Raw genomic sequence first — 17902 nt, forward strand, 5'->3', positions numbered from 1 at the left:
GAATTTTCAGAATCCGCTGTTCCTCTTAACTTGTTTGGATTTTTGCTTGTTTCAGACCTTTTTTAGCAAAAATGTATAATTATTATTCGCTCTCTTTCATCTTAAAGCATCACCTTGGATTGCAGTGACGCAGTGACAATCTTAATAAGCAACAAGCTGTGGAATAGACATAATTTAGCCTTTAGCATTAAGAGCTGGGAGTTGATAGAGGCCAAATGTGTTGGGGTCGTATTATCGGATGGACTAAAAACCAAATACGTAAACCATTGTTACAGGTATAAGGTCATACTTTGCTCAGGGCTTGAAGGTGTCTGGGTGTGTTTTTACCGCTGTTGCTTGGAGAGCCAGTTGTGTACAGGGATAATCTGTGTGTGGTGAGTCTTGGCAGGCAGCTCATGCAGAATTGTGTCCTCTGCCTTTGGAGGCTCAGCAGTTCCCTGCAGGGAGTAGAGCATGCCGCTCCCATCAGGGAAGGAGAAAAAGACTGATCCCTGAGGATAGATGAAGAGACAAAAACAAGTTAATATCTGGAACTAGGTTCATTTCACACTTCATGCATTGCACTGTGCTGACTGTTGTGTTTGAGGCACTTTACCAGATGCTTCTTTTTATCAGCAGTCATGGTCAGCGGTTTGTAGGTGATTCTGTACGCTTTGTTTTGGAGGGGTTCAAGGTTCACAGAGGGCTCAGCGCTCCATTGCTCGCCTTCAATGACAGGTCTGATGCTGCAGCACTCGTTTGTAGGGTTGATCACAGGTAGGGTCTGGGTGTGAGAGCTTCGCACTGGGCAAACAAAACTCACCACCTGGGGACAAGAGGTTAGGAAGATGTACAATCATGAGGGATGATGAGTCCACTGTTGTATTTGTGGCAGTGTGTCCTGTATGTCACTTTGATTTTTGAAATGTCAGGGTATAAATATAAAAAATACAGCTTTTTTTTAGTACTTAGCTTTTTCACTCCTATTAATCACATGCAAAAACTACAGATAAGCAAATGTCTAGAGATTGATTGGATTATATTGGCATGAATCAGTCAAACCTCTTTGCTGGTGGTTGCTTCGATGCAGGAGCCTGTCACAGTGAGGGTAACGGGCGAGGAGAAGCCCTCCACACTGCACAACACATTTTCAAATCTAGTGTCATTACTCAGTTCCACTGGAGCAAAAGTCACTTCAAAAGGAACCTCTTTGTCTGGAGAGATATAGCCTTTAGCAGGTGTGATGGATAGCTCTGGAGGAAAACTGCTTGTTTTCCACTGAAATCTAAGAAATGAAGAAATAACAAGGATATGAATCCAAACAGGAAGGCTTATAGTGTTATCTCAGATAATTATGTGAGTTGAAAATGGATAATGTACTTTATACATTTAACTATACCTGGCACCAATGTCCCCAGTGTTCATCATAACAATCCTCTTCTTGACCTGGCAGCCCTGGACCACAGCTCCAAAAGCCAGGTGGTCCTGGTCCAACTGGACCTCCACAACCTGTCCGTTACAACTTTTAGATTATCATTGCTTTATCTAACAAACACTCTCTTCTCAAAGAGCCAAAGAACCCATAAATGAGGGGCCATTCCACAAAGTGTGATCAGTTGTTGTTGTTTTTTTTAATAGATCTGTGTCAAACATCTGGTTGAAAATAACTCTGAGAATGCATGCAGTAAAAAAAAAACACATTAAATGCTTTTGAAGGGATTGCAAGTCATTAGATAACAACAAATCATCATTTTTTATCAGCCTTGCATTCTGCACGTCCTACCTTGCAGCAGCCCTGAATGGTCAGCAGGGGGTGAAAGAGGCCTGGAAACTGGGCCTGCAGCTCAGCACTAAAGGGGGGTATATGCTGGCGAGGAGAGAACTGGATTTCAACAGTACAGGAACCACCTTTTGCTTTGAGGCTCAGCTCACCCGCAGGACTGAATGACAGATCCTGGAAGAGAATGTAGGGGTTGAGAAGTGATCAAAGGATCTTATCAAATGCTTCAGATAACAGTTCAGATGTGCATGTGTGTGGGTGTTGGTGTGTGTTGGGATGTGTTTCCTACCCTTTGATCCAGTGTGTCATTTGTGTTGAGCAGTAGAATAAAGGAAAGATCTAGAAGGCTGCGGTTCACCAGAACAACTTGTTTTTTCACCTTCTGACCAACCATCAGGGATCCTAGTTTCAATTTTCTCTGCTTGGGATCCTCCACCTCCAGCTAGGGCACAATGAGACATCACCATGACTGAGAGGTTTATTACATCTGATTTTAAAGTGTGTTTCATGTCTTCAAAAGCAATTTTAGACATGTGTTATAAATTTGAGCTATGTAAACATTTAAGGTTCTAATTTTGTGACGCTGCGCAGGGGGCGAAAGCCTGGCGCAACTCGCGCAGTGTTAATTTTGTGTGGCGCACCTCCATGCGCTGCCAATTTGACAATTTGGTAGACCGTCTACGCAGAGATGGGTGTGACGGCGCGCCAGGGGGAGGTGTCAGCAGATTTATGTTGGCGCAGTGACAATTTCGTGCCAAAACAAGTGCGCTGAAAGCTCGCCAGCTCCAACCTGGTCTATCCTCGGCGTGTGCAGTGCACCCTCCGCAGCTGTAATTTGGTGACAGGCGCACATGTGCGCACATGTCATCAAAGCCTCAGAGGCAGGTTTCCAGAGTTTCAGGCACATTTTAATGCAGTAAACAATCACAGCAATCACTATTTAATGTAACAGTGTGAACCAGCATATACATTTATATCTATATTAACTGTCCCGTCACATCTGATGTCAGATTAAAGCCGTTTGTCAGAATGGAAAGTTAACCTGACGGCAGCTAGAAGTTTGATGCACATCTTACAATTAAACAATAAACAGCCTTAACATCTGATACTGAGTATATCTGGTTCTCTCATTTCATTTCGTTCAAAGAAAAGAGGGAGAGAAAAGACGAAGAAAAAAGAGACAAAATAAATGTTTGTCACTCAGGATTTACCTGTGATTTCCCATATTTCCCTGTTTTAGTCTTTATTTTTAACGTGATCTAAAAAGATGAAGTACAATATTGTGAGGAGGATGAGGTGGAGACACTGGGAGAGTATACAGTATATCACCAAAGGTTCTGCTATTTGGAGATGACAAACCAGGAGTGCAGGTGGATCAAAAGTATTCTGAATGGATAAGCCAGCTGTGTAACTATCACTTCATTTTGTACTCCTATTAATGACAAAGGAACAGATTACATCTGTCCCGGGTGCTGGCCCACACAGTGACGCGCTTCGTGTCCTCCGATCACTCAGACCAATCAGACGCTGCGCCTCGCCCGCAGGGCATTCAAAGGTGAGGAGAGGCGCTCATTTGATTGGTGTAAACAGCGCTCGGCTGTGTTCAACCCACTCACGGCTTTTCTCCTCCCTCTCTGCCATTTGCACAGAGGAAGGCGTGGATGCGCACCTCTGCGCTCCGCTGCGCTCCGCTGCGCTCCGCTGCGCTCCGCTGCGCTCCGCTGCGCTCCGCTGCGCTCCTCTGCGCCTTGACTGCACCTCTCTTGGCACTGCAGGAAATTTGCAAAGTGCGCCAGTCACGCCCTGTGCGCACGGCGAAGGCCGGCGCAGGGCAGGTGCGCCTGCGCTTGCGCCTGGTCTACGAAAATTAGAGCCCTTAATGTTTAAAAAAGAGCCTTTGCAGCTCCTTGATCAAGTTAGGCTTGCTGGGTTCCTGTAACAGCGTTTGTTATATTTGATAAGTAACAAAGCTCGTCTTTAGAGTGGTCATTTCTCACCTTCCTTTCAACACCTTGTCCCAGTATGTCCACATGTTTAATGACACCGCTGTTCAGGATGAAGTTGAGTGTTTCATGGTAACGGCAGGCCTCGCGGGGATAGAACCTGACTGGGACCTCCATCACATCACCAGGGGACAAAACATCTGGTTCGAAGTCAACCTCAAGAAAAGGGGTGTTCTTGAACTGGCACTGGACACTGAGGAGAGCAAAGCAGAGCATTTGTTTTTGAGACTGTTTTCATTCTCACTTTCTGAGAAGAATTCAAACAAGCAGTAAAAGAAAAGAAAGAAACAGAGACCCACCTGATGTTCCTTTCTCCTTTGTTGCTGATCACTAGAGTCTGTGATGCTGGCGCTGTGTCAGGACAGTACAGGAAATGCTTCCCAAAGTTGTATTTGTCGAAGGAAAATTGAAGGCTAGATGACACAGCCCTGCCTGTGATGGCACAGGTAAACGTTGGCCCATGCTTTACCTGATAAAAGGGAAGATGGAGGAGTGAGAATACGGGATATGACATTTATGAGTTAAACTACTCTTTATGGAGCACAAGAAATGTAAAAACTAACAAGACACTCAACAGAAGACATATCTCACCTTAATACCTAGTCTGACACCCTCAAGGTCACAAACACTCCGTGGGCTAAAGATAAGAGATGTCTGCAACGGTTTCCCAAACTCGAGACTAGCACTTTGTGGTTTCGCCTCTAGATGTTGAAGCAGCTCACTGGGACCTGACAGGTCAAAGCTGATCCCGAGGCTGAATTTTGCTGGATGGGACATCAATAGATTCAGGCTGGATAGCTCCAAAATCTCCATCTATATATAGTGATAGTTTGGATGCAAAGAAGGCAGTTTCTTTCAGTCTTCATATCTGCAGTGCTGCTTGCATGTATTAGAAGCTGTAATTTAAAAGTGTGCTGACCTCCCCAAAGTCCAGAGTGTCTTGATGGTTGGCTTTGATCTCTCTGAAACCTCCGTCTGGATTTTCAACTTGAATTGAAACAGTGAAACAACTGGCCTTGACTGTGAATGTGAGCGGCTCTGACTTCCTCTTCACCTTCAGAACCAACCTGAAGCTCACACAGCCCTCCCGGGTAGGTGAGAAGGTCACTGACAATGGCAACCTGCACCAGAGGGTAAATATTACTTGATAGATTCACTGTTCTCTTGTGAGTTAAAATTGGAAGAAGTACCAGATTTAAATTCTTCTTCTTTTTGAGCTGTAATATTTGTTGTTTAATCACACATTGTGATGAAACAACAGTTAGATAAAGTCATGCATGCTTATTTACATTTAGCTGTGTTCCCTGTTTTTTTTGTGTCATTAACCTGTCTTTGGGTGCTAATGTTCCCATCATTGGTTGCAAAACGAGGGTGGATTCCTGATCATCACAGACAAGAGATGACTGCATGACGGAGAAATGGAAGGGCTCCTCCTCTCCATTCACCAGAAAAACAGTCTGTTCCACTTTACGGCCTTTGAAGTAAACACACACACAAACTTTTAATCATATCAATAAATTTATACCCTCCTTGCTAGGGATGTCCCGTTTCGATACACTGATCAGTAGTAGCGTCCCATGTGGCTATTTTTGAAGGATCGGATAGTATCAGGTTTTGTTATGAGATTGGGACCAATCCAGTTTTGACATATTTTCAGCACCATCACACTTTACGGCAGCTGTAAATCAAACTACATTGCAAACATGGATGTGTCTCAAAGCTCCAAAGTTCCATCCTTCCTTCCTCCACTTGTGTCGTTCACTTGCGTCTTAGTCCCTCCCACCAGAGATGCATGGGAGAGATGCGAGGAAATGAAGGGAGGAGAGAGGATGGAGGAGATTCGTTTTTAGCGCAATGGGAAATCCTCTCCTCTGGAGCACCACATGTCACAGAGCGACATGTTTTATTGATAACAGCATCAGCTGATCACCTCTGGAGCACCTCTGATCAGTCAGCTCTAACAGCTGTTTGTGCGTCTGAACATGTGCTGTGATAACTCTGATAAAACATAAACAGTAACAGAGTCTTGTCTATTCCTTTAACCTGTTTATCAAACATGTTACCATGAAGAAAACCTGCTCTCTTTTTATTCTACGTGCTGTTTAGAAAAACACAGATCACTTTACCGGTAAAATGCGTAATTGTTAGATTAGGTATGAATTATTTAGCCTTAATCTAGAGCTCATCTGATCCTGAACTGTGAAATTTATTAACGTAAACTAGTTTATTGTGTTTTGGGAAGATACTATTTATTAGATTTTTTTTTCAGTGTTAATCCTTTATTCTATTGATTTCATAATAGTTGTGTTCAGTATTTTGTGCTTTAAACTTACAACAAACACTTTATTACCAGATTTTTGACCAGTTTCTGAACGATCCTCAGTGCCTGTCCTCAGCTCGTCTTTTCTCTCATTAAACTCTGTTATGTTTTTGAAGTTTCATGTAGAGAAGTCTGAGCCGCTGCAGCGTCCAATCAGAGAGTGATATTCCATATGGGAGCGTGTCTGTCAGTGAAAAGACTTTTCGCAAAGCCAGCTCTCCTGTTTCCTTGATCATAGCTCCTCTGATCAGTCTCCTCCATCCTCTCTACTCTCTCCTCCGAGAACATTTATTGCTTTGGGATAGTCTTCAAAATGCCGAGGCATAAAGCAGAGGAGATAGGAAAGAAGAGGTACAAAATTAACGCATTGAGACGCACCCCATGTCTGCTGTGTGGGACTACTTCTCTTTGGAAAAGCAACAATAGTGAAAAAGCATCTTTACATAGATAAAGTGAGTGCTCCTCAAGGGAGGTACCAACAAGGCTCACTTTAATACAACAAATATGATTCATCATTAACAACAGAATCACCCTACAGAGTACTGGATTTATCAGAGAATGGTATTGGATCGGATCGGTATCGGCAAAACACATCATGAAAAAATCAGATCATTCAGAAAATCCGTATTGGGACATCCCTACTCCTTGCCTGGTCACAATGGTTAGCTCCATTGACTTGACCGTAGCTTTGTCATGCATCCAGTTGTACAATCCATGAAGAAGATAAAACAAATTATATCTCAGTGTGTTCATTACAGGGTGCAACTTGTGCATGCATTTAGACACCTGCATGGGTCTATTTTTAATAGTGTGTTTATGTTTCTTACCCACAAGAAGTTCCCCAAAGTCAAAGTAAGGTCTGTTCAGATAGACAGTTGGCTCTCTGGCTGTGCCAACGCAAAGAAAGGGGACGGACAACGACAGAGTCTCTATCACAAAGCTCCAGAATGACTCCACCACATCCAGCTGCTCAGCAACATATTCAAAACAGACCTGCAAAACACACAAGATTATAACTGAAGTGAATACTGGGGGCTGAATATTACAAGATACTAAAGACAGAAAGTATTCTTCCAAGTGTCTTACTTCGGTTTTCTTCCCCGGCAGGATGGTGCCATGTGGGGTCAGGCAGCGGAATGAGCTGTCACCTGTGTCTTCACACCTCCATTTGAATGAGTAGGGCTTACTAGTTGGGTTCATGACAGTGAAACATCTGTAGAATAGATGATAGACAACCACATTTCAATCTTAAGACTTAGAATGACAGGGTGACATAAATCTCTCTTTTTTTTTTTTGTTACCTTGTTGATGGGGCAGAGAAGCCAACAGCATTTAACTCTACCACCCTGATGTTAGGTTCCAGATGTGTCCTGAATTCAGGGTTGCGGCGGCTGATGTAGTCTGAGTCCTCCAGGTCAAAGTGGTAGAGAGGAAACACGCTGTTGCCACACAGCGGGATACAGGGAGCCTGATCCTCCTCCTGCAGGTTGGGGATACTGTAAGAAATAAAGAACGTATTAAGACAAAATATTCTTATCCATCTCCTGTGTTATCCAACACTTCTTGTTTATTCGGGTCTTCAATGCTTAGCTTATGCATGTTGTTAAATGTTAAATTCTCAGTACCTGCAAAGAAGTCTCCCCTGAAACTGGGCCACCTCCAGAGGAGAAAACCAAATGCTGAAGTTTTCCTTGTCACCAGGCTGTATGGTCCCTACACTGGGTTCAATTCTAAAAGGAGGAAGCTCAGGATTCCCCATCAAAAGAGACATCACACTGGCTAGTGCACTGGAAGGACGGGCTCCTGCAGACCTGCTTCCTGGTCTAGTGGTAAGGTTCCTGTCTTTTAGATACAACACAGTATCACGTACATAGTTTCCATTGCTTAACTCTGATTTCATGATAAGTTGAGATGATACTGCAGTACCTCCTTGGTCATAGTTCCTGGAGTTTCTTGGATCCATTGCGACTTGCCAGGAGAAGTTTAGCTCGACAGCGCCGTGATTTACCATCTGCATTCTGCACAGAAACACAAACAGTGGCACAAAGGCAACTGATAAACAGCACCTCTAAGTCTGAGCCTATGGTTTGCTCCCTTTGGTGGTCCCAAGTCAAGATGTCACAGTATCTCAGGGTCTTGTTCATAAGTGAGTAGAATATGGTTTGCAAAATCAGCATGTGGGTTGATGTTGGATTAATAGTGGTGTGGGTGTTGTGCTGCACTTTTATGGTGGAGAGAGCAAAGCTTTTACAAGTTGAGTTACGTTTCAGCCTTAGGTCATAAGTTTTGGGCAATGACTTAAGTATGAGATCAAGGGTATGAAAGACCATAATGAATTTCTACCTAAAGGTGGCTGGGCTCAGCATCTCAAACATGTGGAGGAAGCACTGAAAAGAGGTGTTACTCCTCTTCAAAGGAGATTGTTAAGTTAGATCAGGAATTTGACAAGGATGTCTCCTGGATGTTTCCATTTAGAAGTTTTCTAGATGTGTCCAGGTGTGCAATCTTTGTACTTTAGTCATTTTTTACGGTGGCCCTGAGAGCTCACAGCACTGCATCTTAGGAAGGAAACACATGCAAATAGACAGAACACAAGCAAACTGAGAAAAAGTCTTCATCAATTTAACAACACATGCGCTGCAAAGACCACAACACAAACACATTACAAAAATGCGCCGCAATTACACTACAACACAATGGAAGTGTTTCCAGAGGACAATTAAAAGTGATGCACATGTCTCGACAAGCTTGTTGTTGATGCAGGTTTTTAGTCAAAGCTCTATTATGGTTCGCTTTCCATCAGGTATGTTGGAAAATGAGGTAATAAGTGTGTGTTTTCGATTTATCTAACATTGTATTAGAGTATATGTAAGAGAGCTGTGACTGAAAATCTGCTGCAACAACAAGCGTGTGGGGACATTTGAATTTAAAAGACCTTTGCAAACACTTCCGCTGTGATCTGGTGTATTTGCAGAGCGTTTTTCTAATGTGTTGTGGTCTTTGCTGAGTGTTTTCTAAATGCTGGGCACATGCTGTCAAATTAATGAAGACGTTTTCTTAACTTGCTTATGTGTTGTCTTTTTGCATGTGTTTTCTTAAGTTGCAGCCATAGACTGTATATAGAGTGGACAGCGTGGCTCCACCATTTATCATTGTATGGTTTTGAAGCCAAAATACCAAAATACCAGCTGTCAATCATTGTTAAACGTTACCTAAAACCTTGTTTTTAACCTTGTATCACTAATGAAAACGAAACTTTTCAGAAAAAAAGAGGACCTAAATACAAGACAGCCAAATGATATCTTCAAATCACCACAACAATCGGACATGAGAAACATTTCTACGAGGTGTATTAATTTTTTAACGTTTGACCACAGCCCATATGGAATAGCTGGAAAGCCGTATTTTTTAACCTATACTGCAGCCAGTCACCAGGGGGAGCAGTTTTTGTGGAGCCCTCACTTCGAGCGGCGCAAGCAGATGTCCATTTTTTTTTGCAGTCAGTGGTTGCAGCGCTGTGAGCTCTAAGGGCCATTGTAATTTTTTGACCCAAAGCTTGATTTTTAGACTAAGTATTTTGATCATCTCCTTTTGAAGCCCACGGTATCTTTAAATAAATATAATTATTTTTAAAGGATCCTGACTTACTGTTGGAGCCGAGTTTGGTACAGCATGGTGTCTTTGAAGTGGACGGTGTCCGTGTCGCAGCTGAACTTCACATAGTCACAAACTGCACTGACACGCAACTCCAGCTCCCACTGGGAGCCCTCAACCACAGTGCAGCAGGGCTCAGGATCTGTCTCAATCATCTGAGAACAAAAACAAACAAAATGTTTCACCATTTTAACTACAAACTGTTAATTCTGTCTGCACCACGTCTTTTGAATAAAGCCAACATGTTCACCTTATTCTTCACAGGCTGCTGTGATGTTTCTGAAGGAGTCAGCCACTGCACCGTTTTCTGTCGGTCATCCCAATCAGCCACCTGATCTAAAGGCTGTTGAAACGCCACCTGACAAAGCTTGCATGTCATTGGCTGGCTGGTGAGAGTTACTGGCTGATTGGCTCGGAAGGTGACAGTCACTTCCTTACTGCAACCAGCATGGAGGTGACCCACCTGCAAGAAATAACAATATTTCTGATCACACACAGAGTTTGCTATGAGAACGTGTTATTGGCACATGTGGTTATTTTGTAAGTGTAATACCTGTGGCAAAAAAGAGACATGGGTTCCAGCAGAAGGCCACTCAAACCTCACAACCTGGCTGTTGCTGTGGTTGGTCATAGTGAAACTCTTTTGATGAGGAAAGTCTAAATGAACATCACCAAAATTCAGCTCCTCATAATAACCTGCAGCACAGAGAGGCCAAACAGAAACACCCAGGGTGAGAAAAAGGCTTTAATTCTTTACTGATGTCTATTTGGGATGAGACACTCTTAGAAAGAAACATTAATCTATGAGAGTAGATATTCCTACTTTAATCTCTTCTCCATTTCTGAACAAAGGTTAGTCCCCTGTCCCCTCCATCCTCATCTTACCTGTCTCCTCATCTTCCTGCTCAGTCTCCTGAAGAGGCCTGCTGATGTTGTCAAGCGACACAGTTTCCTGGTAAGCTTCGCCAGTCACTGTTATTATTGTGTTGCTGTACTCGTTGTCCTCCACCTGCAGTGACATCTTGGCCTTGACCTTCAAGGGCTTACCAGGGCAGAAACTGAGATCGAATTCTGCAAGCTCGTTGACATTCAGCTTCATAGTGGCTCTGTGCACCAACTTATGCTCTGAAGAAAGAAAGATGGTTGAAAGCAAGATGGTTGAACTCAGAATGATGGACTTTTTATGTAAAAAAAAAAACAAACTCCATAAAAAATAAGTGCAGAAAATGAATAAGTTTTAAGGGGAAACAGAAAATTAATGGATTTTTTTTTTCAAATTAAGGTTTGTGTGAATCTTACTAATAGTTATTTAATTTTTTCCTGATGTAATTTTCCAATCAGATTTAATATGATGGCTAGTTTATAATTCAGCTTTCACAGGGTCCTTGTGAGGTTTATGAGTTATTGTTTTACCTGATGTATTGCCCTCAAGCACCATGGAATGAATAGAGCTCAGAGTGTTGCCCTGAGCAGCTCTGAGGGTGAACACTTGGTGTTTATCCAGCATGTCGATGTGGACCTGCACAGCACCAGTAAAAAAATAAACTTCTTTTTAACCAAAACATTTTTTAAAAAGTAAGAATGAATTGTGTCTTGTCTCACCTTACTCGGAATATTTCCATCATTTAACAGGACCAAAGGCAGAGTATGCCTGCGCCCTACCAGCACCTGTCTAAAGTGCATCATTGGGTTTCCTTGGTTGTTTCTCAGAGCTGGGCGCACCACACACACACTGGGCAGATTTCCTTCCCCTATGACCTCAAACTCCAGCACCTTACTCTTTAATGTTGGTGTCATTCTGGATCAAGCAGAGAAGGAATAAGCAGGTAAAGGCAAATCAAGAGATAAAGATGTGGTTGGACAGATGAGCAGAGAGGGAACATTAGATTCACATGTGCTTTTTCACCTGTTGGTTCCCTCTAATGTGGCCTCAAACACTGCACTGTAGGGCTGCATTGTCTGTGGTGTAAAGGTGACCACTCCGAATGAGTGTGACTGGCTGGGAATGCTCAGTGTTGTAGTAGACAAATCAAAAACCTTCATGGTACGTGGTGTCTGGAAGGGAAATACAGAATTTTGACCCGTCAATGACCATCATTCATAACCTGTCACACAGATGAACTTATTAATCATGGCTCTACTGATGGAGCCTCACATGCCTTACCTTAGCGCTAACATATCTGATGGATAGGCTAAGCATACAGGGCACTCTGCCGTTGTTTATGAATTTAAAGCGAGCCTGAGCAGTTTTCCCAACTTGGATTTTGTGGAAAATAAACTTGTTCTCTTCTTGCACATAAATTCCTTCAGCACTGGAGAACTGCTCGGAGGAGAGCTGACTGCTGTTGATGCACACGTGATGTTCCTCAAAGATGGAGGCTGTGTCTAAAGCTATGGCTGGGAAGCAAAACAAAAAGAACGGTCAGATTGGCCAAAGGATTGAACACCATGAGGATAGTCATATGCTGCTTTCCTTGATAAGCAGCCACTGAATATTCAAAGGTAAGGAATTTCCCTCACATATTAAAAAGTGTTTGACTGATATTTTACATCCTGCTGAAGTGAAAACAGCAGAATTGTTTCTCTAAACAGACGTTTTGTGACTGGATTCTATTTTTATCATCAGAAAAAACATCCTCAGTCTGGTTGATAACTGACTAAGTGAGAATTTTAACATTCACCACTCACTTGGCTTGCAAATCTCTGCCATCAGTGTGTAAGGTATGCCATCAGGCTGGTCGGAGGGGTCACGGTCACTGATGTCAATACACAAAAACTGACTCCAGTTGCCCAGCTGATCAGCCGAGCAGTCCACAGTCACAGCCTGCTCAGATCCTGGATGTAGAACTCCTGTGCAGGGGTACACTGAGAAAACCCCCATCGTGAGGCGATTCTGGGGGAAAACACAAGATTATTAATACTGGGAAAATGAGCATCCAAAATTAACAAATGCAACAAAAACATACATAAAATATGTCCAGTACGTGCCTCTTTTTCTTAGTGGGTGCATTAGACAATGTCCATCACAAGAAACACAAACTTTGAGTTCATTACTAGATATGAGAGAAATGCTTTGTTATGACTTGTTTTTAAAAACCTGTTTGCTGGATGAGCTTCAAAAGTTTTCCTCTTTTCTTTAAATTGATAACTAAAGATAATGGTTTACAGCTTTGGTGAATAGTTTTAATAGGTGATATCATTCATTCATTCATTTTCTGAACCACTCATCTTGTTCAGGGTCACAGGTGGCTGGAGCCTATCCCAGCTGTCATTGGGCAAGAGGCGGGGTACACCGACAACCATTCACACACACATGCTCACACCTACGGACAATTAAGAGTGGCCAATTAACCTGATGAGCATGTTTTTGGACTGTGGGAGGAAGCCTGAGTTCCCGAAGGGACGGGAAGAACATGCAAACTCCACACAGAAAGGCCCACCAACCAAGCTGGGAATCGAACCAGTGACCTTCTTGCTGTGAGGCTGCTGCGCTAAACGTTGCGCCACCGTGCAGCCCATAAGTGATACCATGATTTGATTAATTATGGTTAAGCTAGTTTAGTAAAACTTAACCATTCCTTGGACAAATTACACTTGAGATCACAATCAAACAAATCACTGTGTCAGTATATTTACATGCAAAGCTACTGCACTGAAAACACTTCTCTTGTTGTGCATTTAATATTTGTATCAGAATGAATGAAATCCATAGGATGTAAAACTTCACAGAGCATGAGAGCCATGACCTATGAGCTTTCTCGAACACTTTTGGAGAGAAAAAAAATTGACTCTCCATGAAGACAGTGATGAGATAAACCAGTATCTTGTTGTTATCTCTAACAGCAGTATCTCACCATAGTAGGACTTGCGCCTCTGTGACTTGCACCGCCAGGCCTCCCTGCACAGCTATCTTGAGGCATCATCCTGGCAGGAGCTCTGACACCAGACACAAACCCCAATGTTAATGAAACTTTGTTTAAGAGGAATGAAAATACTGCACAAAACTAATAATTTCAAGACTTTCAGCCTGTCATTGTTCCATAGCTTTTATACATTTATTCAATTTGGACAAGATTCATACCTTTTGAAGCTGTTGTGGATAATGACATCAGGATATGCGAATTAGACATGTAGCATAAATGTTTTGTGTGCTATCATAGTCTTGCTGAAATACCACATAATTCATGAAATGAAACAAGCTATTATCTGCACTGAGCTGCTTCTTTAAGAGACGTTGTTTTGACATGAGAATTATCAGTTTTTGATTAAGGTTGTGTGTGTTTCAGTGAGTGTTTGTGTCTCATACCCCGGCTTTCCTGGTGGAGCAGGGTCTGTGACCATGCGTGAGATTGTGTAACGAGTTTCAAAGACTCCTGTGTTCTCAATGGTGAAGCTCTGGCTCTTTTTGCAGCCGTAAACCAGTGGGCCAAAGTTCATGTCACATGCAGGTGTGATTTTGTACCTGAGGAACCACAAAGCAATCAACAGTTAGTGCTAGGCTTTGATGCAAGAATAACCTTTGAAATATTCATTAAAAAATGTATATTTTTATAAGAAGTTATGTGATACATCTGTGTAACGTAATGATGCAAATACTAAAAAAACAACAACAACAGATGATCTTCCAATAAATAAAAAATGGTATCGAAGGTTTCAGACAATACACATTGATTTTGATATTGTTTTATCTGCTTATAAATAATGAAAAGAGGCTAAATAAATGAACAGAGTCTTAACCTGCAAAAGAGAGCCTGGACTGAAACTTTGATGGGTATGACTGATATGATCTCTCCTCCCTTCGTGGTGTTAGGTTCAATCACCTGTAGAGGACAGAGTCATGATCAAGCTCTGCAGTATCTGCTAAGATATAACAGTACTGCAACAGGATAGTACTATTACATTAGGATATTAGGTAGTATAGAATCAACAACAGTTCAGAAGAACATGTTGTGAGCTGCATGTTGTGAAAAGAAGTTTGCCGTATAGATCATGATGAGCAGTGTATGAGACAGACCTGGCAAGGCAGGATGGGCTGATCCTTTAGTAAGATTTCTGCTGTAGGTCTGCAGACAATCTGCACCATAGACGGCTTCTCATGGGGCAAAAGGGTTCCACTCTGAGGGGACACCGTAAACATGGAGTCTAGGTTTGGTGTGCCTGCATCAGTCTGCTGAAGTGTAAACCTTGTCACAAAGAACATAAGAGAATAACTTTTAAAATTCCATGTCAGGCCATAAATAACCTTTATTAATGAGAAAGATTGATATATTAATACTTGGGGGATTTTAATTTTATTAAAAGAAATCTATTGAAACTCACTTGTAAGCTATTTCATATTTCCCTTTGTTTTTTAACCGAAGACACATTTTGACTTCATCAAAGACTTTGATGGTTCCAAAGTCCAAACCTCCTCCTGCAGAAACAACAGTGTATTACTGGTTGGTTATGTTCAATTCACCCTTTCTTTAACAGCGCTCTATCAAATAAACACATTTTATTAAACAGTGACACCAGAGTAGCAGCTCTGTTAACCATTAGTCAACACAGACATTTTAAAGCAAGAACCAGTTTTTTGGGATGAGACACAAAAGTCAGAGATGAAGTGATGACTTCTCTATAAAAGGTTAAACCCTTTCTGGTTATACCTGGTGAGATGTCCAGATTGATATCGTAGGCTTCAGCATTGACCTGTATGTTTTCAGTTTGTAGGATGCCTACTATTTTCTCCACATCAGAAACCTAAAAAACACAAAGCACACTATGTCAACAAGTAAACAGAAATATCAAATGGATGTAATCTTAAAATACTGCTGCAAATGCCCTACACATTGACCAATTTTTTTTATATTGACTGACCTTTGATATTTGAAATTGCCTATTTACTTATTCAGAAAATTTCACATGCCTAGAAATCTGTTTTTTTTTTCTACCTCAAGCCGTAAGATCCTCTTGATGTCGACAGGCCTCCGAGCCCTGAAGTGCAGACTCAGGGAGAAGGACGAGTTGGGCGCAATGACACCCTGATCTTGCGGCACGACAAACTCATCTCCCAATTCCTCCAATCCCTGCAGTCTCCAGGATACTGGCAGAGCAGTTTTATTGTGCATCATCAAACTACGGCTGTCCTGCCTAGGTAGAAAGTACATTTAGATGAACAGAAATAGACACTTTGTTAGATACAAAAATATTAATAACTGAGGCATGGAAAAAAAATGCTAAAATCTGTCTGGTATATTGTTTTTTTTAATTTTGTTTCACCTGTCAGGGAGAATCCTGGAGAAGTGCACATGCTTGCGCTCCAGCACCAGCTCTGGACGAACGCCCCAGCAGGAGAGGCTGATGATGACCGGCTCTGGATTGTCCTTGATATTACACACTATGCTGTCCTTTACTTGTCCAACTTTCGTTGGATAGGCCCACACAGTCAACTCCTGGCAAACAGAGGAATACTTCAAAGTAATAAATGTTGCTTTGAATGAAGCAAAACATCACTAACCTACTTTTTCAGGCTACTGTGAGCACATTTATAACCTCAATGACAGGTCAAGTGGTGTCAGTAGAACATATGATACCTGTTTCTCATCAGGTTCGAGAGTCATGTTTGGGGGGTCCAGTAAATATGTGGTTGCCTGGGTATCATGCTGGAAACTAAACTGGACTTCAGCTTCCAGACCTGAGTTGTTGTGAATCACGAGTCTTTCTGTGTTTGCTTGATGCCGATTTTCCTTGTATCTGCAGAGTTGTATGAGCACATAAGTACAATTAATTTAAATACGCTGAGCCGCTCACTCACACTGTTCTGCCTCTCACCTGTCTCTTGTCTTGCCGCAAAGTAATGGTCCAAACTCAAAGTAACTGGGTTTGATCACATAAGCCTTCTGAAGTTCCTCATTTGTTTGCTGAACTTTCTGACAGGAGGCAAAAAGAGTCCTGTGGAGACGGTACGATAACGTTTAGTCAAACAATGTGAGCAGAGCAGACACATTTAGCATAACCTTTAATAAATGGTTTAACATTTAGCTAAAATTCATAACTACCCCAGAGTTACTGCTTATCATTCATTGGAAGTTGCATATCATTCTTTTAAGTAGTAGTTATATTTTCTGACTGACTTGTAGCTTTTGCAGATGGAGGGATAGGTGCAAATTCCCCTGCAGACCAGCTGGTAGTTTCTCTGGGTGCCCAGAAGCTCAAAGTTGAAATTCTGCTCAAATTTCCCCAGAGACTCTGAGTAGAACCAGATCTTCAGAACCACTTCATCGTTGGCAGGTACAACCCAGCGAAATTTTGTCAGCCTGCACAAAAAGACATGCATAAACACTCACAACTCACTTAGCAAAACGAAAAATAATGTGCCAGTGAGTATTTTATATTGCCTCTGGCTGCGCTTCAGCTCTAAGTTTCCTTGATGTTGGTTTTGTTCAGTGAGGTCAGAAGTGGAGGAGACACTTAAAAGAGTAGAGGGTGAGGCTTTCCCTTTGGTCTTTGCTGAAATTCGTCTCTTGCTCCTCTGACTGTCCCTGCTCTTTTTATCCCCCTCCTTAATGCTGCCCTTGCCACGACTTCTGGTAGATCCTCCTGTCTCTTCCTATGATGGAAAGAAACAAAAAAACCCATTAAAATTTTAAAACTTTTCACGTTTGCATTACAAAATATTTCTTAAACTACTTCACTTTCCTGGAAAAATGTACCTTTGCTATCACAAAACAGATCAGTAAGTTTGCAAATTAAGCAAAGTCAATTGATTACTTTACATACTTGTTAGTGAAGTCTAAACTGTTTTTACAATCTCACATTCTGTTAGTAAAAAAAAAAATCTTTACAAGATCACAATTTTCAGATTTTTTTCTTCGCACACCCATCCATGTGTGATAAAATGAAAATCAAGCAGTTAAAAAAAACCTTACCTTTGCAGCTGATGCTTGTACATCATCCTCTGAATAATTCTTCTCCTCACTCTGCTCGTCCAGCCCGGTGCGAGTCAGGAAGTTGAAACAGTCTGAAATGAGTGGACTGCTTGGCGGCTCTCTGTTTTTGGGGAATGGCACTAAAGAGAATGTGATGGGTGGAGGGACTGGTGGCCCACTGGGTCCCAACCCTATATCATCCAACACCTGATAAAAACACAGAACAGAATAAGCTCTGGAGAATGCCAGGAGAAAAACT

The 17902-nt window shown here is 42.0% G+C and overlaps 1 protein-coding gene across 1 annotated transcript in view; it reads right to left on the reverse strand.

The window, feature by feature from the left end:
* Positions 1 to 17902, reverse strand: part of hydin (HYDIN axonemal central pair apparatus protein) — an 81376-nt gene that overhangs the window by 2435 nt on the left and 61039 nt on the right. Inside the window, exons 50-87 of the mRNA XM_074677638.1 lie at positions 17644 to 17850; positions 17113 to 17324; positions 16849 to 17031; positions 16547 to 16666; positions 16309 to 16468; positions 15995 to 16167; positions 15667 to 15865; positions 15382 to 15475; positions 15056 to 15149; positions 14751 to 14919; positions 14474 to 14556; positions 14043 to 14198; positions 13591 to 13672; positions 12425 to 12629; positions 11901 to 12133; positions 11643 to 11791; positions 11339 to 11534; positions 11150 to 11255; positions 10622 to 10861; positions 10290 to 10432; positions 9987 to 10199; positions 9731 to 9891; positions 8009 to 8100; positions 7708 to 7924; positions 7384 to 7578; positions 7169 to 7295; positions 6910 to 7075; positions 5089 to 5236; positions 4682 to 4883; positions 4354 to 4560; positions 4062 to 4231; positions 3757 to 3955; positions 2049 to 2201; positions 1763 to 1933; positions 1379 to 1488; positions 1042 to 1264; positions 596 to 805; positions 328 to 491 (exon numbers count right to left, since the gene is read on the reverse strand). Coding sequence (XP_074533739.1) covers positions 328 to 491; positions 596 to 805; positions 1042 to 1264; positions 1379 to 1488; positions 1763 to 1933; positions 2049 to 2201; positions 3757 to 3955; positions 4062 to 4231; positions 4354 to 4560; positions 4682 to 4883; positions 5089 to 5236; positions 6910 to 7075; positions 7169 to 7295; positions 7384 to 7578; positions 7708 to 7924; positions 8009 to 8100; positions 9731 to 9891; positions 9987 to 10199; positions 10290 to 10432; positions 10622 to 10861; positions 11150 to 11255; positions 11339 to 11534; positions 11643 to 11791; positions 11901 to 12133; positions 12425 to 12629; positions 13591 to 13672; positions 14043 to 14198; positions 14474 to 14556; positions 14751 to 14919; positions 15056 to 15149; positions 15382 to 15475; positions 15667 to 15865; positions 15995 to 16167; positions 16309 to 16468; positions 16547 to 16666; positions 16849 to 17031; positions 17113 to 17324; positions 17644 to 17850 — 6332 coding nt within the window. The remainder of the gene's footprint in view (positions 1 to 327; positions 492 to 595; positions 806 to 1041; positions 1265 to 1378; positions 1489 to 1762; positions 1934 to 2048; positions 2202 to 3756; positions 3956 to 4061; positions 4232 to 4353; positions 4561 to 4681; positions 4884 to 5088; positions 5237 to 6909; positions 7076 to 7168; positions 7296 to 7383; positions 7579 to 7707; positions 7925 to 8008; positions 8101 to 9730; positions 9892 to 9986; positions 10200 to 10289; positions 10433 to 10621; positions 10862 to 11149; positions 11256 to 11338; positions 11535 to 11642; positions 11792 to 11900; positions 12134 to 12424; positions 12630 to 13590; positions 13673 to 14042; positions 14199 to 14473; positions 14557 to 14750; positions 14920 to 15055; positions 15150 to 15381; positions 15476 to 15666; positions 15866 to 15994; positions 16168 to 16308; positions 16469 to 16546; positions 16667 to 16848; positions 17032 to 17112; positions 17325 to 17643; positions 17851 to 17902) is intronic.

Source organism: Halichoeres trimaculatus, unplaced genomic scaffold (assembly GCF_033239565.1).
Source record: "Halichoeres trimaculatus isolate MK-OKI-2021-1 unplaced genomic scaffold, fHalTri1.1 fHalTri1_scaffold_10, whole genome shotgun sequence".
Classification (NCBI taxonomy): Eukaryota; Metazoa; Chordata; class Actinopteri; order Labriformes; family Labridae; genus Halichoeres; species Halichoeres trimaculatus.